The sequence below is a fragment of the Miniopterus natalensis genome, chromosome 11, assembly GCF_054644295.1.
Source record: "Miniopterus natalensis isolate mMinNat1 chromosome 11, mMinNat1.hap1, whole genome shotgun sequence".
NCBI lineage: Eukaryota > Metazoa > Chordata > Mammalia > Chiroptera > Miniopteridae > Miniopterus > Miniopterus natalensis.
Genome location: NC_142091.1, coordinates 25,242,655 through 25,268,607, shown reverse-complemented (window position 1 = coordinate 25,268,607; position 25,953 = coordinate 25,242,655). Strand labels below are relative to the sequence as shown.

The 25,953-nt window shown below is 36.8% G+C and overlaps 3 protein-coding genes and 8 non-coding genes across 28 annotated transcripts in view; 2 read left to right on the top strand and 9 right to left on the bottom strand.

Annotated features, from left to right (window-relative positions):
* The window catches only part of CEP295 (centrosomal protein 295), a 44,892-nt gene extending 43,985 nt beyond the window's left edge, over nt 1-907 (top strand). For 2 of the 5 annotated variants that reach the window (XM_016206791.2, XM_087821606.1), the window contains one exon: nt 16-907. In XM_016206791.2, coding sequence (XP_016062277.2) covers nt 16-54 — 39 coding nt within the window. In that variant the 3' untranslated portion in view covers nt 55-907. The remainder of the gene's footprint in view (nt 1-15) is intronic. The other 3 variants (XM_016206793.2, XM_016206792.2, XM_016206797.2) reach the window with 2 other exon arrangements.
* On the bottom strand, nt 63-11,227 carry TAF1D (TATA-box binding protein associated factor, RNA polymerase I subunit D). 12 transcript variants are annotated; one of them, XR_015715273.1, is made up of 12 exons: nt 11,064-11,203; nt 8,619-8,739; nt 7,964-8,339; nt 6,788-6,963; nt 6,419-6,479; nt 5,881-6,049; nt 4,478-4,525; nt 3,234-3,283; nt 3,010-3,043; nt 1,927-1,978; nt 1,487-1,533; nt 63-907 (listed from the first exon to the last, which is right to left on the bottom strand). XR_015715273.1 is itself a non-coding variant. In XM_087821610.1 (7 exons), exons 2-6 carry the CDS (start codon nt 8,675-8,677, stop codon nt 5,897-5,899), a joined length of 825 nt encoding a protein of 274 aa, XP_087677736.1. In that variant the 5' UTR covers nt 8,678-8,739; nt 11,064-11,203; the 3' UTR covers nt 4,390-4,525; nt 5,881-5,896. The 12 variants fall into 12 exon arrangements, 3 of the variants coding, with proteins under 3 accessions (XP_087677736.1, XP_016062290.2, XP_016062289.2); XR_015715277.1 differs by lacking the exon at nt 5,881-6,049 and having other exon boundaries at nt 11,064-11,227; XR_015715272.1 differs by having other exon boundaries at nt 63-194; nt 404-907; nt 1,927-3,283.
* Nucleotides 246-372, bottom strand: LOC148091951 (small nucleolar RNA SNORA25). The gene has a single exon (XR_015715334.1). It is a non-coding gene; the product is annotated as a small nucleolar RNA SNORA25 (small nucleolar RNA).
* On the bottom strand, nt 669-789 carry LOC148091950 (small nucleolar RNA SNORA32). Its single transcript, XR_015715389.1, has one exon. It is a non-coding gene; the product is annotated as a small nucleolar RNA SNORA32 (small nucleolar RNA).
* LOC148091949 (small nucleolar RNA Z40) lies at nt 1,240-1,311 on the bottom strand. The gene has a single exon (XR_015715324.1). It is a non-coding gene; the product is annotated as a small nucleolar RNA Z40 (small nucleolar RNA).
* Nucleotides 1,663-1,798, bottom strand: LOC148091948 (small nucleolar RNA SNORA1). The gene has a single exon (XR_015715327.1). It is a non-coding gene; the product is annotated as a small nucleolar RNA SNORA1 (small nucleolar RNA).
* Nucleotides 2,092-2,229, bottom strand: LOC148091947 (small nucleolar RNA SNORA8). Its single transcript, XR_015715333.1, has one exon. It is a non-coding gene; the product is annotated as a small nucleolar RNA SNORA8 (small nucleolar RNA).
* On the bottom strand, nt 3,117-3,188 carry LOC148091946 (small nucleolar RNA SNORD5). The gene has a single exon (XR_015715340.1). It is a non-coding gene; the product is annotated as a small nucleolar RNA SNORD5 (small nucleolar RNA).
* Nucleotides 3,329-3,459, bottom strand: LOC148091945 (small nucleolar RNA SNORA18). Its single transcript, XR_015715332.1, has one exon. It is a non-coding gene; the product is annotated as a small nucleolar RNA SNORA18 (small nucleolar RNA).
* Nucleotides 4,660-4,788, bottom strand: LOC148091944 (small nucleolar RNA SNORA40). Its single transcript, XR_015715349.1, has one exon. It is a non-coding gene; the product is annotated as a small nucleolar RNA SNORA40 (small nucleolar RNA).
* Nucleotides 11,228-11,381: 154 nt separating the features above from the next.
* On the top strand, nt 11,382-25,953 carry BKGD (beta-keto-L-gulonate decarboxylase). Of its 3 annotated transcripts, XM_016206801.2 has the most exons (9): nt 11,382-11,453; nt 15,842-15,910; nt 17,553-17,651; nt 19,034-19,107; nt 19,270-19,371; nt 20,311-20,487; nt 21,960-22,109; nt 23,721-23,837; nt 24,802-25,953. In XM_016206801.2, the coding sequence occupies exons 2-9, from the start codon at nt 15,856-15,858 to the stop codon at nt 24,973-24,975; spliced, it is 948 nt and encodes a 315-aa protein (XP_016062287.2). In that variant the 5' UTR covers nt 11,382-11,453; nt 15,842-15,855; the 3' UTR covers nt 24,976-25,953. The 3 variants fall into 3 exon arrangements, with proteins under 3 accessions (XP_016062287.2, XP_087677734.1, XP_087677735.1); XM_087821608.1 differs by lacking the exons at nt 11,382-11,453; nt 15,842-15,910 and adding an exon at nt 18,055-18,087 and having other exon boundaries at nt 17,573-17,651; nt 19,034-19,371; nt 24,802-25,951; XM_087821609.1 differs by lacking the exons at nt 11,382-11,453; nt 15,842-15,910; nt 19,034-19,107 and having other exon boundaries at nt 17,573-17,651; nt 24,802-25,951.

The following is a 25,953-nucleotide window of genomic DNA, read 5'->3' as shown; positions in this document are numbered from 1 at the left end:
TCATTCTCTCCACAGAAAACACTGGAGAAACTTCGAGCCAAAAATGCATGCTGACATCTACAAAAAGTGTAAAGGATTTTTATTATTTGTAATATAGGCACAATTATTTAAGTTAATAAATTTTTATTTAAGTAATTTCACACATTCTGAATTCTTCCAGTGCCTTAGTTCCTCCAGAGTTTGAGTCTCAATCCCTAAAAAAGAAGAGTAGGTAGTGGTTAAACGTGCAAAACATTTATTTACTTTCTTGTATCTCCTCAGGAAAACATAGCACTATTGAGTGTCTATTACATCCTATGGAGAACTTCAGTCTTAGGTCATAGCGTTAAGAGCTCCTGGTTTTGGTCCCATAAGCTCTCTTTGAAATGACCTATAAATTAATACTTTACTATTGTGTACATACCTTTTCTGCTCAGTCCAGTTGTCATTTCAGTTAGTCCTGTATAACATGAATAGAGATGATCATGTGATCAGAAACTGTATCTGGTCACTAGCAACTTAAAAGGATTAGTTAGACAAAGGACATCTGCAAGACTCCAGAGATCTAAGACAGCTACTGTAAAATCTCAGATTACCAATGGCTATTACAAAAATCACATAAAACTTGTGTTTAAATATTACTATTGGGCAGTACTGATCTAGGCAATGAAAATAAGTGAGGGTTAATAAAATGTTCCCAGTCGGCGGAATGCTACCAATGTAGCAAAAAGAAAACCTAATGGGAAAATGTTTTTTGGTCATGTCCACGGCAAATGAGAAACTGCATTCTAAAAGCCTTGGTAATGACCATTATATTTTGACAAATAATTTGGTGTGGTAAGATAAAGATAAATAACTTGCCACAATTCTTTTAGTTGAGCTTCTTTGATCTACACTTGAATATGGACACACTTCAAAAACTCCTCACCTGTGGAGAAAGATTTTAAAGTTTGTATTGGACTAAATTTTTCAAAATGGGGTCCATTAGGGTCCAAAGTATCCTGAAAACAAGTTCCCAACTAGCATGTATTGCAAGTTCTTGGCTTAAAACGGCAAATAGTTGGAATAAGCATGTTTTCAATCCAACTAAGTATTGGGAACAAATCTATTTTTTAAATTAAGGTTTAATCCGTTTCTATTCACAACTGAACCAATGCACTCTGATCTTTAACTGCAAAGGCAGCTATTTGGAAATGTGCATGTTTCATGGAACGTTTATCCTAGTGCTTTCATGTTTTAAAATACATATTTAATGTAGATGGATGTTCAGATGGCTATTTTCACTCAGCCCATTCAGAGCAGTTGAACATTTTGCTCATCATCATAACATCATGCTGGTGAACAGTACAGACACATGGTGGCCTTTTTAACATCCAGTCTTTTATGGTAATAACAAACTACCAGGATGGGCTACTTACTATAGGAGTTAAACAAATGTAAGGAAATTATTAATACTGAGTTTTATATAAACTATGAGGGACTTTGAAGGAAGAAATTACAATCTTACCTATAATCGCTGGGACCCACTTTCTTCAAGCAATTTACTTTAGGGCCCTAGAATTTAAATAGTAAGATAAATACATTGCTATTTTAGCAGGTGATGTAAAAGATATACTATTCCTTAATTGTTTCTGAAGTTGCAAGTCTTACTATATCCAGTTTTTACTCATTGAGCCCAGCAAAAAATGTTACAGGTCTCATTGTCATCACTGTAATAAAATTACTGTGATGGAAGCATAACCTGTGTCTCAATGTAGCCACATTAACAATTTCTGGACCATGTACAAAAACACTGCCCATTTTCTTCTAGAATGAGGCTCTATAAAAGTTTCTCTAAAACTTGTACGTACACTATGCAAAAGGCTTCTACACCTGTATAGAAGTTCCTGCTGACACATGCTATCAGTAAAGGAAACTCTTAGCAGCAACAGAAATAGAAAGCCTTACACAGTTAGGGTCAGAGTAGATGGATCTGCCTCGTTTCTCAATTTCGGACACCCTAGAAAAAGACAAGCATTAGTTCCTATTGAAGATTATGTCTAACTGAACAGTAAAGAAGGATTAGTCCCTGTAGAAGACTATGTCTAACTGAACAGTAAGAAACTACAGGAATAATGTATCAATAAAAATACCAGGTTTAACATGCACAAAGCCAAGAAAACCAACGATGCCAGATACTGAGTTTATATCGCACTGTCCTTTGAACACCCAGCAGGAATAAACTACTGAATGCAGATACCATGCAGTGCATTGTGACTGAACTATAAACACCTCTATTTCAAGTATCTCCAACTGTGATAGATCCAGAGACATAGAAGCATGGAACAGGCTGACAGATCTGAGAGGGGGCAGGGGTGGGAAGAGATTAACTAAAGAACTTATTTATGTATATGCATCACCCATGGACACAGACAATAGTGTGGTGAAGGCCTAAGAGGATCTGGGTGGGAGGCTCAAGGGGGAAAAAGGGGACATCTGTAGTACTTTCAATAAAGATAAAATTTAAAAACCTAGTCGTCATTTCAATGAAGCAGCCACATTAATGCAATAAACTATATACCTAGTCATTATCTTTATCCTGTCTCCCTCTGCACTAGAAATAAAGATCAGTTGTTCAAATTGTTCCTATTAGGTGGAACTCCTTTGCTATTTTAATGTATCCAAGTCTATGTTATTAGGATGAACCATATGGAACTGTTAGTAAGTCTCCATTTTTTTCAACATTCTGTATACAAACACAGTTATGGCAAACATTTTCACCAAGATTTTGACAATTCTGCTTTATACCTAAACAGCTATTAGTCACAACAGTAATGGAATGTTGTACAGCAGTCGTTGAATAACATCCTTTTGTTCAATGTGTTAGAAAGTTGAGATGCCACAGGAACTCTTATCAATTAGCCTGTGGTCAAACTGGCTTCCTCCTACATCTTTTCGCTTCAAGTCGCAGAAGCATCAACACTCTTAAGTGAGGTCTTACAACTTGCACTCCGAATCCTTAATAAATGAATAGAAATATGTTCCACTTACCTCTAAACATGAGAAAGTTCAAATCCTTTCATTCCTACAGATAAAACACCAAATAAAAGATTGACGAGTGTGTGATTAAAAACGAAAACCTATATAGAGCTATATTCAGCTGTCAGAATTATGTTTTAGTTCATGTCTGTATCATTCAGCAGTTGAACAGATAAATTCATCATCTGAACTGCAGAGGTACCCTAAGGTTGCACTGTCATCAATAAAAAACTTACCTAAGCTATCACTCCCTAGAATAGTACAGATCTCCAGGATATACAAATGCCTAAGATAAAAAAAGTTAGATTATTAAGTCTTTCATAGTTTTAGCAGCTGTCTTGCGGTTCCTTCTCACAGACCTAACACATAGTTCTGTGAATAAAGGAAGCAACACATTTACTCTATGAGGCGTTTCCAACGATGTAGGTCTACGGAAAAAGGCCCATCGGGATAGACCTCAATCATTTACACTTTTTTAAAAAGACATAAGGCTCCCCGGCTGTGAGTGGCTCTGCGGTTGAACCTTGACCCAGGATCCAGCCGATGGGGGTTTGATTCCCAGTCAGGGGACGTGCCTGGGTTGGGGCTTGATCCCCAGTTGGGGGCGTGCAGGAGGCAGCCGATCAATGACTCATCATCATTGATGTTTCTATCTCTATCCCTCTCCTTTCCCCTCTATGAAACCAATATATATTTAAAAATAAATAAAAAGACATAAGGCTAAGACTCCACAGGAAGACATTACTAGAACTGATCTGCTTCAGCCATTTGGAATTCAAAACTATAAAAATAGTCGAACATCCATTTATAATAAATAAATCATCCCATAAAAATCACGTAAGGATTTTGATGCTGCTTAGAAGAGTATAAAATGACCCCCCTGAAAAAAACATGCAAAATGCCAAGTAGCTATTCTAGATAATCCAAAGGAAAAACACCCGTATGTAAGCTGAAGTCCTGATTTTTATGAACTTTGATACTGCAAAGTTGCCTGTGAAATTCCCAGATTACACAAGAAAATTAACTGAGTTTTTGCCTCAGAATTGAGAATCTATATAAAGTATCTTCTCAGCTACTTGATATCAAGTGTAAAGATACAGGGAAAATTTTAATGTGGCTATATTTGTTACCATTTGAGAACTAAAGCATCTTAAATCTTACATCCAATGCAGTCACTGCTAGTACTGTAGTATTAAATCTACCTCATTTTAGATCATGCATTAATTTAAAATGTTATATATGCTTAAAGTGGGAATAGCCAAGATTCTGATTAGTGTTATAGCCTAATTTTCAGTTTCAGACCCTTTCCTGAAAGGAAAGTGAGGCTGGCACAGTATCACTATAAACCAGTGATTCATTTTCTGAAATGATGTCATAATCAGAAATAACAAGTTGGCAAAAAATCTTATAATGAAATCTGTGGAGGTTTAGATTATCTGACAATGTGCTACATTTAAACAAATTTGATCCAAAAACTCACCTAAAGAATAAGACATAAGTCCAGATATTGTGTTCTCAAGATAAAACCCTAATAAAAAAAAAGTCATCTTTATTATCAACATTAAAATTAAATACTAAATCAGTATGGTTGGTATTTCCCTCGTTTCCTATAGTTTCTAAATGATTAATTCTACAGTCCTGGAACCAACGTGTTTTAGGTATCATGTCCCTTCTTATATGTATCAAAACTCATACCGAACAATGAGTTCTGGGTTGCAAAAGAGGCTTTATTTTTTGCACCTGTATGTAGTCTTTGTCCACAAATTAAACAAAAACAAAAACACAAGTGCTATCTTAAAATACAGTATAATTGGTAATACACAGTTGTGACAAAAAGACAATGACAGCTGAAATACTCCAGGCTGAATCTTGGTTTTCAAACGTAATTTGTTCCAGGAGGCTGTTCAAGAAGTGATTTGTTTGAAAACCGAATCATTTTTTCCCATTAGGAATAATGTAAATTGGATTAATCCGTTCCAGACCCTTAAACGGTTCAACTTAACCATATGTACAGCACATGTCTAATATACTGTTTAATCTATAAATAAAAACTTTTCTTAAATTTATCGAACCACACCCTACTAGCCTTAAAACAATCACTTTCAGCACTGTTCCAGGAGTGTCTTTCAGGTCAGCATGCAGCATCTTCGCTTTTTCATATATCACTGCCTCCAAAATGCTATCACCACTTTCGCTGGCTGCTTTTCATTTATCCAAAACAAGTTTTTCTACCTCTTCAATTGCCTGTGATCAGTTTCTTTCACACTCTTAGCCACATTAGCACTCCTGATAGCCTCTTTTAAGAGTGTGCCAATTTCTCCATTTTGCCAGCAACAAAAGCATTCTCTCCTTTGTTGCCTGAGATTTAAGCATGAAATGGTTGTCAGATCAAAGACAAAGCAGCAACTCAGACACTTTTTCTGTGAACTTAGTAAGAATGGAATCGAGATGGGAGACGTTTGAAATAGAGGTTTGACTGTATAGGCAAAAACAGTATGACCGTTTTTAAAGAAAACTTTTATTTAATCCTCATCTAGAGAAATGTCAATTGGCTGCACGTACCAGGGATTGAACTGGCAAGCCAGGGGTGTGCCCTGACCAAGAACCAACAGGCAGCCCTATGGTGCACAGGACAACTCGCAACCAACTGAGCCACTCTGGCCAGGAAATAGGACCCTTTTTTTTATTTTGCAAGAGATTATTTCTGCTATGAAAGCCTCATTTTTTGTACATGCACAATTTCACTTTAAAAATTTTCTTATTCTTTAGCAATTTCACAAATTTGTTCAGAGTTTTTATTTTCACCTTAGAAGTTTTATCACTGGGCTGGCATATATATTTACATCAGCTTTACTCTCTGTAAAGTTTCTTTAGTCTCTTTACCTTGACATTCATATTCCTATCTCCTTTTCAGGTCATTCTGTCTTCTGTCCAATGTTTTGGACTTTGATACTCTCTTTTTAGACAAAGCAGGTTCTTCAGTATATTCTTGTTCTAAATATACATTCATCTTCTTTGGTAATTCAGAACTTATTATGAAATAATTATTCTCCTGCATAAAAGATACCAATATTAAGCAATAACTAAAACTTCATTGCTTTAGTAATTACACATAACTGAATTCTAGGTGATTTCAACCCTGGAGACTATATCTAAGATGCTAAAAATCCAATTAACTTCTGCTTTTATTCTCATTTGATATCCTAGTAGCAATGCCACATATAAAACTTAACAGTATTAAAAAGTCCACATCACACTCAGCCATCCCTAAAATATTTTTATTCTTGCATTTCCTGCACCAAATACACTGAAGCCTTTCCAAATTAAAAAGGGACTATAAAACAGTAGCTACTGGATAAAATTCTCCCTGTTACCAACTGAGGCACCCTCCCAAAGGAAATGGGAGGAAAATGTCACTTACCACCAATTTGATATCACATTCGTCATCATGATCAGGATTTGTTGGAAATTCGTCCTCTCCTCTGTAATATTAAAATACCACTCAGATGACTAAATCTTCTATAACCGAACTAATAGTGTATGGTCATGACATACTGAATAGCAATACTAGTCAAGGGGAAAAATTACATTGCACGGGTTAACACCCAAAACTGGCTCTCATGCTAAGCTCATAGCTTAACTGGAATAACCCAAATGGCCTACTGTATCTTTGCTCCCATCATTACTAAAGTATGAACAAAGTAATAACATATGGATGAATGAACATTAAAATTTTTAAATATTTAATTTCATAAAACCTATGACCAAAATTTGACATGATTAAACTTACGCTGACTCTTCAATAGGAGAGATCGATCCATCGTCATCCAAGTATTTATATCTACGACTATCGAGGTCTTCTTTTTCTAAATCTTCACCAACATTCATCTGTTTCAAGGATTCCCTGAGGTGGTATTCATACTTCAGTTTTTCAAGGTAGTTAAAAAATCCTCTTGCTACTGCTTGCTACAAATCAGAAAAAATACAAAATAAAATTTTCCTGTCCCTTAGCAGAGGCCCGTGCTCCAAAAATGGCAAGGATCCTCTTACCAAGAACTCAGTGATCTTGACTTAACTATTCTGCCATATGCGACTCACATGTAACACATGAAAAGCTGGTTGTAAAAAGAACTCACTGCTACCTAGAAAGTTATCTAACTTACTAAGGTTGGTACCAAGAAAACCAAGCACATATACAACACAAATCTTGTGTTGTTTGGGAATTACTACTTTTTTTAAATGCAGAAAATCAAATTTTAGATGTTTATTATAATCACCTTAAAACATAGGTTAACTAGTATTAACTCCCTCAAATCAGATTCTAAAATAAGGAATTAAAAAGTAACTATGCAAACAACTCAAATACTTGAGAGTATACTGCTAAGCACTGGGCATTTATCAGGCAATTCAGTCAGAAATTGAATGCTCAGGCCTGGCCGGGTGTGGCCCAGCGGTTGAGCATCGACCTAGGATCCAGGAGACCACGGTTAGATTCCCTGTGAGGGTACATGTCCCTGTTGCAGCCTCAATCCCCATTCAGGGACTTGTGGGAGGCAGCTGATCAATGACGATTCTCTCATCATTGATGTTTCTCTCTCTCTCCCCCCTTCCTCTCTCTGACACATATATATATATATATATATGTAAAAGAAATTGCTCAGTATCTGTAAGAAAATGAAATCTACTAAAGTCACTGAACATGAAAGGAGTTGGGGTTTGACCTAGATTACAACTGTGAATCATTTGAGTTATAAGGATGTTAAAAACCTGTTAGGATCAAGGGATTTTATATAAACAGCCTTGGAGTTCTTCATATACAGGTATAGTCACTGAACACACCATTGAAAATTTCACCCAATAGCCCAAGTGAAGTTTTGAGCTTTAGTCAGGTACATCTAAATTCTAAGTGACCAACAAACCACACTTCAGGCACTTTAGCTATGGGTACCCACATACACTAACTCACCTCAAAGGTTAAAACTTTTCTCCATGGTATTGGTTTTCTTCCATTCTCTGATTCTATAAATGGGAACTGAGGTCTTTTATCCTTAAACTGTTTCTTATTTATTCGTGACCTAGTGTTTTTCCTTCCTTTTGGTCTTCCCCTTGGTCTTCCTGTTGGCTTGTATTTCTTCTTTTTACGTTTCTTTTTCTTGAATCTTTCAAAAATAGCTTTTAAAGTCAATGGTCTTGGTTCTAAAGATGAGTCACTGGATGAATCGCTTGCTTGAACACTTTCAAGTGAATGAACACATTTTCTAATAGGATTTCTTTGCCTCCGTTTAGGTGAGGAAGGAACACATTGAGTTTTAAATAAGCTGCTACCAGAGGAAGAGTTATCACTAGGAAAAAAAGGGAGGAAATTAATTGTATCCTCTTTATATAACTGAATGCTTATTACCAGTTACATGTTTCTTCCAAAAACTAAAGCAGGAAAACCTGCTCAGGCCTGTGTAAACCAGGTTTTTCCTCTTTTCCTAATCCTTGAAAACTACCTTTACCACTACTCATTATCTGCAATGATTTACGCTTTCCTGGTAATTCAAATACAGTAAACATCATCAAATCTCGTGTTTTCTAGTAAAAATATGATGGTTGCTATTGATATCAAAAGCACTTACCTTTGAATTTCAATTTCCATAGCTGAATCAGATACTGTTACATAGTCCAAAGAATCCATTCCTGATGTCTTCAAGTCCCTCTCAAAATTGCTGACACTTGTTCTTTGCTGGCACCAAATTTCTGACAACATAAAATACAGTGTATTTGATGTAGTTTCCCTGAACAAATAAAGGCCAGCACAAACAGCTAGTATCCAAACAATGCAAAATTTGATGTAGTCAGATTATGCCATTATATATAAATTAAGGCACAGTCCTTTACAAGGCCTTTAATATTTTCATGTAAGAACCATCCATTTCAGATCAAATCCTAAAATCCAGAAATTTGATTGATGGGGTGTATCTTTCAGTTGTGCCTCTAAAGCTACCCAGTGGAACAAGATTCTAGAAAAATGTCATTCCCCCCAAAAATATCAAACATATTTCCTTAACAGGAAAAAATATAATTTTATCATTAGCCATATGACAATTAATGGCTCAAATGCCATTTTCCAAGAGCAGATGGGAACGCCTAGAAAAGTTTTACATACAAAGCCAGAAGGCAGTGTGGGCTCAGTATACCAGGAAAAAGAATTATGATTTACTATCTCAATCCAACAAACTGCTTTTAAACTCCTGGTCTGGGATTTTCATTTATGGCCTTTTCCCATTCACAATGATTTAACAAAAATCACTGCAAAACCTCTTTCTTGGCATATCTCTTTGTCATTATGGTTAAACGTTCTGGATTCTCAAGCTTCAATGAAGCTTTTAGATGGAAACAATGATATCCTTAGTATTCCTTTTAAAAAACTCCTTGAAGCCCAGCCGGGCGTGGCTCAGCCGTTGAGCATCGACCTAGGATCCAGGTGATCGGGGTTCAATTCCCGGTCAGGGCACATGCCCAGTTGCGGGTTTGATCAATGACTCTCCCATCATTGATGTTTCTATCTCTCTCTCTCCCTCTCCTTTCCTCTCTCCGAAATCACTAAAGATATATTTTAAAAAAAACAAAACAAAACACTCCTTGAAGATTTTACAGTAGTTTGGGAAAATAATTTAAAATTAAAGATGACAATTTAATATTGCATCTCCCTTATAGAAGACATCATCATTCTTCCATTTTTGTATTGTTCATAGTGTTTAACATACTTGACAATGACCAATTAATCAAGATGAAAGGAATCTTATAACAAAATATTTCAAAAATATGATAATCAACAGTGTGATAGGCAGACATACATGAGCAGAGCAAGGACGAAGTGCAATTGTCTGCCTAGCAACAGACAATCTTAGGGTGGGACCTTGCCCCCAGGGAGGCCTTTTCTCCCCTAGCATATCACTGCTCTGTGGTTTGGACCCCCTGACCTTCCCTCCTTGTATTTCAGCTCCAGGCCCAGAAAAGCAACAAAACCAGCCACAGGTGACCTCAGGACCAGCTGCACTGGATAATGACCTCCCGCTCTGGGACCTCCCCTAGAACTCTTAGGAGGGAAGACCCAGTGCGCAGGCCGCCAGCGCTGCGGGCCCTTCTTGTTAGCATTAGCTTCCTCACTCCCAAGGTCCAAAAGCCTTTCCTTTACTTCTATAACTGGTATCCAAAGGCCATTTCTTCGAGGAATTGCTTCTTCCACCTCTGTAATTTTACGAAATAAACGTTCTCTTGCAGTCTGGGTCTTGGCTCTGAATTCTTTCCTAGTCAGAACCCAAGTACCGAGGTTGCTGAACCCAGGTTTCGTCTGACCCCATCAATCTAACACCTGGTGCCACCTGCAACCAATAAATCAACATAGATCTTAGATTTCTCAAAATGTCCAAAGGACTCACGTAATTTCATGATCTTACTGTAGTTTAAATGCAAAATCAAACCAAGTCATGAAATGCTCAACTCAAAGACGAAATTCAACAAAACTGGGTCTAATGGCACTGGCGGTATTCTTGAGGTTAAATTAAAAAAAAAAAAAAAAAAAATTCTTAGAACACTATCAAAGTGAAGAACACTATCAAAACTCACTTTTCCGGCAACTTAGTTAGGAAGCATCCCGCCTAGAAGTCTCCCTCCCTGCCCATTCCCAGACGCCGCGAGGCCACGTGGCTGACAGCGCGCTCTACCGGCGCTGACGGCGTCTCCCCAACCACGAAGTGACCTTGGGGCGACTGCCTGAAGCACTTCACCTCAGGCAGAGACAGCCTAAGCCTTACCTCGCACTTTCTAACTCTGAACACCTGCACTTGTCTATAACATCTATTATTCACACACTGGATCACGCCCACACTACAATCACGTACGTGTGGGCCACGGCCCAACCACTAGACCCGAAGCCCACAAAGGCGAGACCTCCACCCTCAGGACCCGACTTCTTCGGCTCGATCCTGCCGAGCAAGGCGGGGTCCTCGGAAAAGACAGAGGTGCAACCCCTCCCTCACCCACCCACCAGGCCCAGGCGGCCTTGTCCTCTTCCTTACCCAATCCAGTCGGCAGACGGCTGGCACCCACGAGGGCCGGCTCAGTGCCGGCCTCAGCTGCGTGCTCGCTGCCCGCAACCCAGGCCCGGGAGGTCTGCGCCCAGGGACAGCCCGACCGCAGCACTGACTGGCCCGCAGCAACCGCCTACCTCCGCAACTGCGCGACGAAAAGACCGAACCACCCGCGAGACCCAGCTAATAGTGGGGCCAAAACCTCGCGATAACAACTTAGCTCCGGAAGCAACGTGAGGGGCGGGAGTATGGGGGGCGCCATTTTGGTCTCCACGGAGGGAGGAGCGATTAAGAGTGGGCGGGGCCTGACCTCCCTCACCCCGAGGAGGCGGAGTTGACTGAGGCTGGTTTTGGGTGCAGGCTTTCCTAACCGACTCGGTAAGTGTTACGGCCGAGAACGTTTAGGCAAATGACAAAAACAAATTGCGGGGTCAAGTGAACGGAATGGATGTGAGCTGCGAGGAAAAAGCGACTCAGCCTGATTTGTTTCCAGTGGTCTCGCATTTGCTGATCTGGCGCCCGGGATGGGGGGGGTAGGGGGTGGCGGAGGGGGGGTGCCAAGTGTATTTTGTCGGATTATATCTACTTTTGCCTTCGGACGTCTCTTCTGTGTTAGACTGTGAAAGGATCATGCTTTGTCTCTCAAAATATGGAACCTTTGTACTGGAAGGCAGTGTTCCTGCGCAGCACACCCCATTCCCCTCTCCACCTTTGGACTTGTGTTAGCTCTTTACCTCTAACCTGGGGTCGGCCTCCCAGGAGTTGGTTAACATATCACTAGACAGAAATTTTTTCTCAGCTTCTCTCCCGTCCCCTCCCGCCCCTTAGTCCCCTGAGTATTAAAATAGTTTAAACTAGCTTAGTTTGGGTGGGGCTTCGTCCCCAAAGTAGTTACCAAACGGAATGAGCTGGTTTGATTTGTCCATTTTCAGACCTCTTCTTTCATATGATAAACCAGTAAACGTGTCTAGGCTTGGTTTATAGTTTATCTCGGGATCGCACAGACCTGGAAGGTAATCTGGTCTCTTCACTCAGATTTGCTCCAAATGTTGAACAGTTCTAGGCACAAAACGTCTAATCCTGTCGGCATTTCCAGTCTATGAAATACTGTGAGCTCCAGGGCAGGTCTTGCATGTCGCATCCACTGCAGTATTTGGGAGCAGGCCTGGGCATGTAATTTGTGAGGCTTAGTACAAAATGAAACTGCAGGGTCATTTGTTCAAAAATCAGGAGGAAAGTATCATTAAAGGTACTAAACTATAAGCTGTCTCCTTTCTTCTGCAGTATCTCTTTTGACTTGTCATGGTGTTTTAATTAATAACATTAATTTGCTATTAATTGACAGCATTATCAATAATGCTATTATTAAATATTAATTATGGTATTAATTATTAGCATTAAATTGTTACTTAATTCACTCTATGAAAAATGTTAAATTTAAATTATTGGCATGAATTTTACCATTCTTTATACTGTACAACATCAGTTTTAAATACAACTATAAGAACATTTAATGCATATGTAGAATTATTGAAATGTCACAATTTGCATTTCATAACTCACACAAACATCTACAGTTCTTACTAGAACAGCGGAAAATGCACAAAACGAACTCACCTGTATTTATTTTACGGCTTGATGTACACTTTACCAACACTGTGGAATCCCGGGACGTTGAGTCTCACTAAACCCCCACGGATCATGGGTCCAGCAGAATTCTGTGCTTACCCAGCTTCAGAAATGGTGGTGGGTGTGCACAATGCACCTCTCTCCTCTCATTCCATTCATGCTCCGTTGCCCTATCAGTCTTAAACAAAAGTGCAAATATTAAGAATTTCAAGATGACAGCAGCGCATTAAACCAAGTGCCATTCTGAGCATATGGCCTTGTGTCACTACACTAGTTGTACACACATGAAGTGAGCCCTGTCCCAGAGCCTTGAGTCTGGTACATTGTAAATGTTCAATAAATAATTGAGGCTGAACTGATGCCCATTGTTTACTAGGTACTTGGAAGTGTTAAAAAGAAGAAAGAGAGAGTGGAAGGGGAAGGGAAGGAAAGGAAACGGCAGAATGGAGTCACTTGCTGAGCCCTCTCACCGAACCAAAACAATAAATAACCTAATTGCAGTTTCAGCTTCTCCCAGGGGTAAATTTTAAACCAATCAGTAGAGAATGTCCAGATCAAAACTAGTGGTGCTTGTTTTGGTGCTTGATAAACATACCCCTCCCCTCCCCCAGTCCTTTGGCCCCAAAGAATAGGATCTGACCTAAACATAATCCTTTCTTTTCTTTTGCTAATAACTTGTCTGCCACACCCTTCTATTAAAAACTTCCATTTTGTATCACCCCTGGAAGTGCCATTCTGCTTGCTGGATGGGATGCTGCCTGATTCATGGGTCTCTTAAAGGCAATTAGATCCTCAAATTTACTGGGTTGAATTTTGTTTTTTAATAGAAGATGGATGTGAGAATCACAGTCCTATCTTCAAAGAGATCACAACTAGGGGGAAGAAACAAAGCAAACAGATGATCACAGGTAGTGTCTGAATAACTTCCTTATTGTGAGCTGAAATGTGTCAATCCTTCACTGGTTAACTCGCCTATGTGATGAGTTGCAGCTTTACAATGTGTTGAATTTGGTTTGAATTCTGTTTCTGCCACTTATAATAGCTGTGCAGTGTCAAGTAAATACTGTCTTCTCTCTAGCCGATTCCTCTTATGAAATGAGAACATGCACGTGGGTGTAAGAGGTTTCAGGAGAATGTAAAGTGCCTAGCATAGTGTCTGGTACATAAGATGCTGTTAGTAGTTCTCAGCTTGGTTGCCATGGCTTCTTCATGCGTTTAGGCATTTCTGCAGTTCCATTTATCCCACTGGTTCCTATTTCTATTCCTGTCTCTAGACCCTACTTCTGGGCCACTGACTCTCAGCAATGAAATCTGAAAGGTAAATGTTGTGTGCCTCCATGTGGCCCAAAACTGTCCTGGAGCCACCCTGAGTTTATATTAGAACTTATCTATCCCTTTGTGTTATCACTCCATCTCCAGCCTCCCTCCCACTCCCACGTACACACTTATACACAGACGACCACACTGCCTTCTGGGCTGTTGGCTTGTCTGAAGTTCTACCTACCTAAACCAATTACTCAGGCTATAGCCGCCCCCCAGGGTGGACTTTCTATTTTGGTGAGAAAGAAAACAAAAAAAACACCTCTGACCTTCCTTTGAAGATAGTAAAGGGTGTAAAATTAGGATCTACTTGAACTTAAACTTGATTCTTTATTATTCCTACTGAAAGTAGAAATATCTAGAATGCTTTTATTATGCTCATTAAAATAAATGTATTCACTGAGCAGAATGTGACATTGTTCTTAACTAGTACTGGCTGAATTTATGATAATGAAAATATGGTAAGATGTTAACACCTAGAAAATCTAGGTGAAGCGTTTACAGAAATTATATTTTCTGCCCATCTGAAATTATTTCTAAAGTTAAAATGTCTAATTCTCGAACAATTATAGATTATTCAATTAAAATATGTTTGAGATAATTGAATTATAATGACATAGGACTTGGGGCCCATTATCAACAGTTTTTTATTTGGGAGGTGAGATTATGTGTATTAATCAAAGGATAATAAAAATCGATGTTTGATAAAGTACTGAAGTAAATGTCAAGTCCTAAGTGTACGCAGTAGCATGTTTGTGGGGATGTGTAGTTTGAAATTATCATCAAAACTAAAAACCCAGCTTCTAAGAAACCTGTAGCTCTTTGGAAAAGTTAAAAAGAAACTTTTCTTGAAAGAATTTTCCACAGCTGCGAAAGAACCACCTTTCACTTACTGAGGAAGCTTGTAGCAGAGACTACTCAGATTAATGAGGTTTTCCATTAACAACTTTAATGAGAGTTCCAATAGTGCTCTTAGAGACACCCCCAGATTTTGCTTTTGTTCCTGTTGCAATTGCCTAGACGAGATTCCTCACCCACCTTATTACTTTGTTTGGGGTCTTCTTTTCCTTTTGCCTTCCTTTTATTTATCTTCCTCTGCTTGCACACTTCGTCACCTGAACATTTGAGGTAAGATACTAATTTCTGTGTATGTATGCCTACTTATTGTAAAGTATACTTAGCATATATTTTTAAAATATCAAATTATAATTGGTTATCATAATAATTGAACATTAAAGCTGCTTACTAAGAAAGAATGTTTATTTGTAAATGAAAGTAATTTGAATTTCAAAAGCTAATCATTTACAAAGATTTTCTTTTTTAAAAGTGATAGTCTAAGAAACTTGTTTAATTTTTAGCCTAAATGTCAAATATAGAATAGAAAACACAAATGATCTATTGTAAAAGTACCTGTTATCTACAACCATTTAATCACTTCTTCATAAACCTGAATAACTTAAGGACCTATGTTCCTTAGCCCAACTAAGGAAAACTCCATGTTCAATCCAGGTCTATGACTAAAGAAAATGAACCATGTGCCCTCTTGGTTTACCATTTCCTCTTGTCTATTTTAAATGTCAATTATTTAAAGTATGAGTATTAAAAGGGGTTACTTGGGCATTTTCTCACTGGGAATATTGAATACTAGGAGCTGTGGCTGCCTTTCTGTGGGAACAGAAACCTGACGCCCTTTTGTGCGCTGTGTAACTGAACGCTTAGTGTTAATGCTCGTTGCCAGAACAGCAGCAGCTTCTGCTTGGAGGCTGTGAGCTGTGACAATCAGCCTCCAGTAGCTGTATTTGTGTGTCCTCCCACAGAAAGAAGGAAGAAAATGGCGTGTGCTGAGTATCCTTTTCATGTGCCAAGTCTGGAGGAACTTGTTGGAGGTAAGCACAACACTAACTTTAAGTTTTAAAAATTACTCTAAGGAAAAAAATAAAAATATTCTAAGATATGACTTATGCGATAGTGCTTTCAATATAGAACTTGTTTTCATTTTCAGTGTCTGTTCTGTACTATTTTTGAGAGTCCAAAATTCTGCCCCTCCAAAAAATGAAACTCACTATTTGAGGATTCTTGATAACAGTTTTACAGAATGAAAGTAGAGTAGTCTAAGACTTAAGGATGTGTGATGCTCAAAGGATTACACAATTTTGCTTTATTAATTTTTTATCAGTTACAGTATTCTTTAAATACATAACCTACTGCGGTGTGTTAATTAGGTTTTCAATATACTATTACCAACGCCATGTGACAGACTGCCAATGAATTTACTTGCTTATATTTCTCTGTATTTTTATGTATTTCACCTTGTTTGAACAAGAATTTAAGGCAGCTTCACAGGATTAGTTAGGAGGGGAGATAGATAATAAAAAGAAAAGAAAAATAGGACTATAAAATGAAGACAGAATAGTATTAATCCAAAAGTGCAGAGCGTGTCAGAATGCTAACATTTGTTTGACAGCCTTCAGGTTCTATTCTGACGGTAACTTAAAACCTAACCTTATTTCTCACAGTATATGTGTTCTGGTAGTTCCTCTGTCCCTCTGATAAGGTTGAAGTCAAGAAGTGTACTCACCATTTACTTAGTTGGGGCTCTCCTCTCATGCCTTCCTATCTTTTTCTGAAATTGAATGGCAGCTCGTAAACAATTTGTATTGCTAGTATATACTCTTTGCTTGTATTTTTCTGTCAGTCTTTCTGTCTTCCCTGATATGACAGGACAGCTGAGGCTAGATTTAGGATGACTTCTTGTTTTCAGAGAGTCTGATTCTATAAGACTTAAACTAATGGTTGACATTACTATCAGAGAAATCTTTATAAGAACTTTTCACCCTTAAAAGTATATTGCTCTTAGATTTATAACTTTCAGACATCTACGTTTGCTTTTTTACTTTCTTACTGAATTATATCTTTGGTAAAGTACACTAATCTTAAGTGTACAGCTTGATGAATTTTAACGTTTACACCCATGTCACTACCATCAAGATCAAAATATACAATATTTCCAGCATTCCAGAAGGCTCCTTCATGTACTTTCCCAATCGGTATCGATATCTCTACCCAAGAGGTAACTACTGTTCTGACTTGTGTCACTTTAGATTAGTTACCCGGTTTTGAAATACATCGTATAGTATATACTCTTTTGTGTCTTGCTTTTTTTTGCTCAGCCTGTAACCTTCAAGGAAGTTGTTGCATGTAATTGCTTACTTTTTATCAGTTTAAATACTTACATTTCAATAGGTCTCTGGAATCCTGTTGCGGAAAGAAAGGTAGTCCTCACCTGAGTGCAGTGTTTCTCTTCAGCGGTTTATACTGGTATTTATTTGTTTTAGTCTACATGATAGCTTGTGATTAATTATGTGTCTAACATTGAATTATATTCATTAATAAGACCCTTTCCCCCTCTTTTTTAATTACACAAGTTTAGGTTGGAAATATGACACACAAAAAAGTTGAGAGAAGATTTGATATGTGGTGACAAATTTTTATCTAATGTTAAGTAACCGTATTCCTTATCTTTCTTAGTTCTGCAGAAGGGGCTAAAGGATAACTTTGCTGATGTCCAGGTCTCTGTAGTTGATTGCCCTGATTTGACTAAGGAGCCATTTACCTTTCCTGTAAAAGGTAAGCAATTTTTGCCCTTAGCTTTTTTTTGTTTTCAGTTCTAATCTTTTTCTGAAGCCAGAATTATGTTTAAGGATTAAAGTATCTACAAATAAGGATATTGTTCCAGCTTTTAGACTAAATTGTCTTAATTTTTGTGCTCACTGTTTTCTTATGTTGGTCAGATATAATTTTGTACTCTGTGGAAAAATGTGTTTTATGTACTTCTGTAACTTTCACAGGTTACATAGTAAACATTCAGTAGACTAGAATCCTTGATATTACATGAGTTTTGTTTTTAATTGCTCAAGTGACTGTTATGGAAACTTTAATTTTAAGTTTTTATTTATTTACTCAAGATATGAAGAGAACTTAAAAGTCTTATATTCGAATTGTCTATTAAATACTTGTATCCTTTCAACAGATTTGCCAAATGATCATCCAGCCAGTGTTTAAAGTGAGAATAATTACTTAATTCTTAATTTAATTATTATTAAAGGGAAATTAATATTGGTTGAGTAAATATACTTTGTCAGAGAGTATGACAGATACCTATACCTAATGTCTTAATTTTTACAATAACACTGCAAGGTAAGTACTAGCCCCAGTTTATAGATGTGGAAACTGAAGCTCCGAGAGGCTGAGTAAGCTCAGTGTGAATCGTAAGCAGAATTTAAATCTAGGTCTGCTTCTAAAATCCAACCTTCTCGCACTACATCCTACTGTGATGAAAAATTTGAAGATAAACACTAATACTCATTCACTCTTAGTATTCACTTGACATCTTTGTTAAAAAGTAATATTACATGGAAGTCCTAAACTCTAGTTCTTTCTCTACCACATTCAGATTTCATTACCCTGGGTAAGCTAATTAATGTATCTGGTCTTCATGAGGGGAGGAGGGGAAAGGGGGTTAATCGTTCTTTTGGGGGGATCTTTCCAGTTTAAACAGTCTTTGATTTTAAGCAGACCTGTAAATTCTAGAAGTTTTGTGTTCCAGATGGGAATTTATCTTCATACCTTGAAAGCACTTAGCGTAATATTCTTTTATGGTCATGCTTCTTCCACCCCACCCACCAAAACAGAGTTTTAAAGGAGTAATTATAGACTAGAAATTAAATTCTAGAAGCCTCATTCAGTCCAAGCTTTGGCCCCAATTCTAGCCCTTGCCCTATATTCAATTTTGTATTACCTTTATGCTACCAACTATAGCAAGTCACGCTTGGTTATGACAACATTAGAGTCACAGGTAGTTAGAACAGAACATGGGTCCTAGCTATTTACATCTTCCAACCCCCACTATTTGTAAAACTATGAGAATGGGAAAGTTATCTACTCTTAATAAACTAAACTTGTGTCTTCTGGCATTAGATGTCTGCCTAAGTTTAAGATTTTCTTTTTAGGCATCTGTGGGAAAACTAGAATTGCAGAAGTAGGAGGTGTGCCTTACTTATTGCCTCTTGTAAACAAAAAAAAAGTAAGTGTACTTTTACTCTTCGCATTCCCATGAAGATCACAGAGCTTGGGTTGATTCCTCATGTTAGAACATCATTGACCAATGTGGCAAAGAAGTATTAAAAGTAAACCAGGGAATCTGTATAAGTCGTGATTTAAATAATATTATTTTCCTCTTCTGTAGGTTTATGATCTAAATAAGATTGCAAAAGAAATCAAGCTTCCTGGAGCTTTTATTCTTGGAGCGGGGGCAGGCCCATTTCAGACTCTTGGGTTCAATTCTGAGGTCAGCATATATATAATTATTTTATTTTATTGACTAGATATTGGTTTGCCTTTTTCCTTTTACTTCCGTGTCAAAAACTGTACTTTCTGGATGAATTGTAAGTGGTTGGTGTCCCATCTGTCTACAGACCTGCTAGTATTTGATGCCGATTTGGACTATAGCACATATGCCCCAATCGGTGCAACTATAATGGGCACTAACCTCTGGTTTCAGGTTCTTAGGGTATACATTCCGTCTTAGATGAGCCCATGGTCCTGCCATGGTCTGCTGTGGATCTGGACTGTGAAAGATTTTAACCCTTATGCATCAGAGGATTTTTAACTTCTCCATAAATCTTTGCTTTTGGTATAAGAGCAGCTTTCAATCAAGAGATGAATGGAATATTTAATGATCTAGTCAACCCCCCACTTCAAACCAAATAGTAGGAACCTACCCCAATAGTATGATTATTTACAAAAGGTAATGTATATTACTATGAATGTCAGTATGCTTCCAACATAAAAATACCAGTTTATTCACATCTGCTAAGTAGAAGAGTGAATGACCTCTTCAGTGTACCCATTCTCTTACAACCTTTACAGATGTGACCACTAGTCAGTAATCTTACAGGCTCTTTTGCAGAATTAATACAATTTGCCTAGTGTTTAAGAAAAAAATTTAAACATTTTGAATAAAGCAAATGTTACAATGTAATAGGAATGCTATAAGAAATACTAAACATTTTATAAAATGTTTTTTCAGTGTTTTGATATTTGTAAATCTTTAACATTTTGTTTTGAATCTAAAATTAAATAGTTGATATTTCATGTTTTCTTATTAGATCTTGAAATAAAATGTCTTAAAACATAGGATAAAATTCTGTCGTATTATTCAAGATATCCTGTTTGCAGAGACATACTAGGATTGGCTGATTTTTATCTTATTTACTTTTCTTTTCAGTTTATGCCAGTTATTCAAACAGAAAGTGAACACAAACCTCCTGTGAATGGAAGTTACTTTGCCTACATTAACCCTGAAGATGGAGGGTGCCTACTAGAGAAATACAGTGAGAAGTATCATGATTTTGGTTGTGCATTACTGGCTAATCTTTTTGCCAGTGAGGGCCAACCTGGAAAGGTGATTTTGTCCATAAAAACACAATGTTCTTCAAAAGTTCTCAGCTAAAATTGCAAACTTTTATTGCCACAAATATGGTTTTCTAAAGAAAATCTGAAGTGCCTAAGTCAAAGCTCTTTAAATAACCCAGTTATGAAAGATACACAGAGTACTACAGGTAGCGTGAAACTGAGGTTAAGCCCGGCCAGCATGGCTCAGCGGTTGAGCTCTTACCTGTGATCCAGTCAATTGCGGTTCGATTCCCAATCAGGGCAATTGCCCAGGTTGCAGGCTTGATCTCAGATAGGGGGTGTGCAGGAGGCAGCCAATAATGACTCTCATCATTAATGTTTCTATCTTTCTCGCTCTCCCTCCCTCTGAGATCAATAAAGACATTTAAAAATAAAAATAAATAAAACTGAGGTTAAGTAAAAGGTATCAGGATATTCATATGGGGAGTGAGTTAGTCAAATAGATGAACCATGTAACTGATAATAGATAATATCTACCTATAGTTAGTATATATTCAATTTGTTCATTCCTGACAAATCAGACATTGATTGAACTAGATAGAAATGATGGAAGGAAAAAAAACTATCAGGAAGGAGGTAAGGAAAATTAATGTCTCACTTCAGATTTACTTCATGTTAGTACACAGGAAGATGATTTCAGTTTTAGCAGTTGTGAGAACTCTTAGATTTTATAAATACAGGTAGCTACTTCAGCTACTTTGAGAAATGAGGTAGTGAAGTAAAAATACCTAATAAAGTGAAGGTAACCTAAGTCCAGAATTTTTTTTAGAAAATCATTTTCCCCTCTCCTGCAATTAAATAATCCACTTATGGAAGATTCAGAAAGTACTACAGGCAGAGTGAAAGTCTCATTTAAAACTGAAGTTAAGAATAATACATAGTAAGCAATAGCCTTTTAGCCAGGGAATTCTCAACCTTTGACCACCTTGACATATAATGACAAGAATCTCTAGCCCTAGCCTGTGTGACTTAGTTGGTTGAGTGTCATCCTGTGCACTAAAAGGTCGCAGGTTTGATTCCCGGTCAGGGCACATGGACGGGTTTCAAGCTCAATCCCGGGTCAAGGTGCGTTCGGGAGGCAGCTGACCTATGTTTCTCTCTCACATCAATGTTTCTCTTTCCTTCCCTCTCCCTTCCTCTCTAAAATCAGTAAAAACATATATTTTTTTAAAATCTCTAGAGTTCAGTGTAGAATTTAGCTATAACTCTTTCTCAGTCCAAGAAAGCATAAATAAGACTTATTATTAGAGTAAATATATGTGTGTGTGTGTGTATGTGTTTGTGTGTGTATTATTAAGACTTACAAAGGACTGAGATACTTCAACTCATATTTGGGTGCTCTACGCAAAAAAGTGAGCATTTGCTTGGTGGCATTAGATTCTATAACGTTTCACTTTGGTAGTTATTTACATAAAATTTTGCACCTTAGAACAATGATATGAATATTTATGTCCTCTCTAGGTCATTGAAGTGAAAGCCAAAAGAAGGACTGGAAAACTTAACTTTGTGACTTGTATGAGACAGACTCTGGAAAAACATTATGGAGATAAGCCTGTAGGGATAGGAGGTACTTTCATAATTCAGAAAGGAAAAGTGAAGACTCACATTATGGTAAGGGCCTGTAGGGGTGTGAAAGCATGCATTTGAGGGGATGTGTGTGTATACACGTGCTTAAGATCTTAAGGATTTTTTTAATGCACACTGAGAATTCTACCTTTAAAGACCCCTGAATAAATCTGTTTACTAGATTATATTACTTTAAAATTTAAATGACAGGGAGGGGGGTGGGATGGGGTGGAATGGGTCATTGGGGAGAAAAAAGGACATCTTTAATATGTTGAACAAAAATGAAAAAATAAAAATTTAAATGACAATACTGTAAGTCATATTGTGTGATGATGTCTAGCTAGAGTCCTTTTTTCATGTTAATATATTAGAACTTTCTTTCCAATGTCTTTGCTTTTAAGATCAAGATAGATGTGAGTATAATAAACCTGAGAAACTGATTATTATTTTCATTGCCAGAATCCCATATTCAATACATAGACTTTGCTATTAGTATGATTGTGGTTTTGGGGGAAAAATTCATCATGAAAATTATAATCTATGAGCTAAATATAGTAAGTTTATAAGACATTAAGTATGAAATACTGTATGGAGACAGACCCAGGGCATTCAGGACTTTAAATATATAATTTTTGCTAAGTGAATGAATCAATGAATGAATGAAGTATAAAAGTGATTACAACTTAATTTTTATTTTATCAGTAAAGCCATTAGAAAATGTATTGTTTTAATTTTTTTTATCCTGTTAATTTTAAATGGCATGCCAGCTGATCCTGCAAAGAAAGACACATCTGTGAAACTACTTACTTTTCCAAAATATTCACAACAGAATTATAGATAAATCTGTGTGTAAATACCAAATGATTATAGTATTGTACAACCATTATGGAAAACAGTATGGAGTTTCCTTAAAAAAATTTAAATAAATAGAACTAGCATATGATCAAGCAATTCTGCTTCTAGGTATATATGTATGAAATGAAATCAGTATCTCAAAGAGATATCTGCACACCTATGCTCACTGCAGCATTATTCACATAATAGCCAAGTTATGAAAACAATATCTACATATATGGCTTAAAAAAGAAGAAAATCCTGCCATTTGCAATAACATGGATGAATTTGCAGGACATTATACTAAGTGAAATAAGCCAGACACAGAAAGACAAATATTGCATGATATCACCTATACGTAGAATCTAAAAGAAGTCCAAATTACAGAAACAGAGTAGAATAGTGGTTGTCAGGGGTTTGTGGTTTGTGAGTGATGGGGGAAATGTAGAGATGTTGGTCACAGGGTACCAACTTCAGTTATAAGATGAGCAAGTTCTAGAAACTAATGTACATCGTGGTAAATATAGTTAATAATAAAGTATTGTGTACTATAGGATGACATGTAAGATTAGGATGAGGTACTCACAGGAAAACTGTGAAGCCAAGAAAAATAAAAATATAGTAATAGACTCACTTTCATTTATTCATTCATACGTTTTAGTGTGTACCACATTGATGGGTGATCCTTTTGAAAACTAAGGTGTACAACTTCTTTTGATGCCAAAAATAGGCAATAGAATGTACAAGAAGGCTTAAAGTTTTTAACTTAATATAAAATTTTAATCCTCAATAATATTCAGTATGTTTACCTGTTTATTGTAGCCTAGAGAATTTTCTTCCTGCCCACTGAACTCTGATGAAGAGGTGAATAAGTGGTTGCATTTTTATGAGATGAAGGCTCCTTTGATTTGTCTGCCAGTTTTTGTCTCCAAAGACCCAGTAAGTCTATATTTTATTCTAAAGTATGTATTTTATGTTGAAGTTTACCCCAATTGCAGTTTTAGGTTTCTGGGTTTTTTTAGAATTGGACACTTTTTGTGTTGTTATTTAAGAACTAGGATAGTTTCTAGAATTATCTTGAAAGATAAGGCAGCATGTGGCAAACAACCCTGAGTTAGGCAGAGCAGATTTTTACCTTGAGAAAATGAAGGCACAGGCATTTTAAATAATACCCAAAGTCATGTTATTAAATAGTAGAATCACAACAGGATTCCTTTTTTTTTTTTGCTGTTTATTATACTGTTTATTATATTCTATTATACACTAAGAAAAATAACATAGACCAATTCAAAGCAAATATCTACCAAAATACTGGCTAGTGATATCTTTTGATCCACTGATTACATGTCTAGGAATTTATCCTTAAATATTTGCATAAGTGTGTAAAATGATTAGGTAAAAGGTACTTCTTGCTAGAACTGCTGTAATAGCAGAACAATTGGGAATAACCTATACATCGGCTGGAAAGGGGCATGTACGTGCAGTAGAATAAAATGTAGGTGCAAAAGGATAAGGAATCTCTTTTATGACCTGATCTACAAAGATCACAAAGCTTTATTGTTAAGTGAAGAAAAACAATATGTAGCACAGCATGTACAGAGTGCTACCATTTGAGTAAAAAAAAAAATAAAAGTAAATCTTTCTGGAAGGATATGGAAGAAACTGCTCATGTTAGTTGCCTACAAAGAAAGGAAGTGAGTGAGTAGTGAGGGCAAGAAATGGAAAGATATATTCTACTGAATAATATCCTTTTGCATCCTTTGAATTTTGAGTCATATGAATGTATTACCTACTTAAACAATAAAATAAAAACTACTATAACAAATTTTAAAAGTCTCCCCCCCTTAAATAAATCCTGTCCAAAATAATTCGAACATTAACCATAGCTTGCCTGTCACCCTAGGGGTTCGATTTGCGATTGGAGCACACTCACTGCTTTAGTCGTCACGGAGAAGGTGGACACTACCATTACGACACTACCCCAGACGCAGTGGAGTATCTCGGCTACTTCTTACCTGCAGAGCTTCTCTATCGAATTGATCAACCAAAAGAGACCCATACATTCGGGCGAGATTAACTGCTACTCATCTAGAAAAAGAAATGATTAATTTAGTTAATTAACCCATTGATACAAATATAGAATCCAACAGAAATGATCTCATTACCTAAACTCTATATTTTTGGCTTTTGAAATGAAAGGTATGTTAACATTATGCCCTGTTATTTCATAGATCTATCTGAAAGTAACGGAGGTGCTCTTCATTATTTTATTCCAAAAATCAGTCTGAAATTAAACATGACCTGAAGTCATGTGATTGGTTATTTTTACATACCTTACAAGTGTAATATTACAAATAGTAATTACTTACATTTGTTTTAATTATTAAAATTTTGTAATTAGTCTCAAAACTGCTAATTGGATATTAGAAAAATCAGTGTTGGAAATTTTGATAGTTGTTGAATCTTTATATTGAATTTTAAAAACCCATTTTAGAAGTCAGAGTACACTTTTCTCATGGAATAAAGTGGTCAGAGGGAGGAACTTGACCCTTTTTGGTGAAGTTCAACCATACTCAGAATTTGCAATTTGCCTTTCACAAACATTAGCAGCCAGGTGGTTAGCCATGATTCCTCCTCTGTTTGGATTGCCAGCTGGAAGCAGTTTGTTCCTTGTTGCTTATTTGCAAGAAGAGAAGGGAAAACAAACAGCCTCAAAATACAACATTGAAGTGAGTGTATTTTCATTTATAAGTGAGGCTATTGCTAAACATGACCACTGTCCTTTGTTAAATATAAAATTATAATCTTACTGATTATAATGGTTGGAATTTTAATCATTAGCCAGAAATTAACTCTCTCATCTTACTAATGCCAACAATGTGCAGATTTAGGAGCTCTTCGGTACTAAGCACATAATAAATCTTCAAAAAATATTTTGATTGTCTTCTTTGGATGTTAGCTGTAAGATGTCCTTTGAGTCTAAATTACTAAATACTATTTTTAAATAAGCACTAGTTTGTAGCAAAAAATGAATAAAAATTATATATTCATAATA

Bases quoted from the DNA above. Each gene is read 5' to 3' on its own strand.
- TAF1D (XM_087821610.1), bottom strand. From the start codon at position 8,677: ATGGATTCTTTGGACTATGTAACAGTATCTGATTCAGCTATGGAAATT. The intron at 6,964-7,963 runs GTGAGTTAGTGT...TCTGATTTGTAG, and splicing joins GAAAAGTTTTAACCTTTGAG to CAAGCAGTAGCAAGAGGATT. The intron at 6,480-6,787 runs GTAAGTTTAATC...TTAATATTACAG, and splicing joins TCTCCTATTGAAGAGTCAGC to AGGAGAGGACGAATTTCCAA.
- BKGD (XM_016206801.2), top strand. From the start codon at position 15,856: ATGGCGTGTGCTGAGTATCCTTTTCATGTGCCAAGTCTGGAGGAACTT. The intron at 17,652-19,033 runs GTAAGCAATTTT...TTTTCTTTTTAG, and splicing joins ATTTACCTTTCCTGTAAAAG to GCATCTGTGGGAAAACTAGA. The intron at 19,108-19,269 runs GTAAGTGTACTT...CCTCTTCTGTAG, and splicing joins CTCTTGTAAACAAAAAAAAA to GTTTATGATCTAAATAAGAT.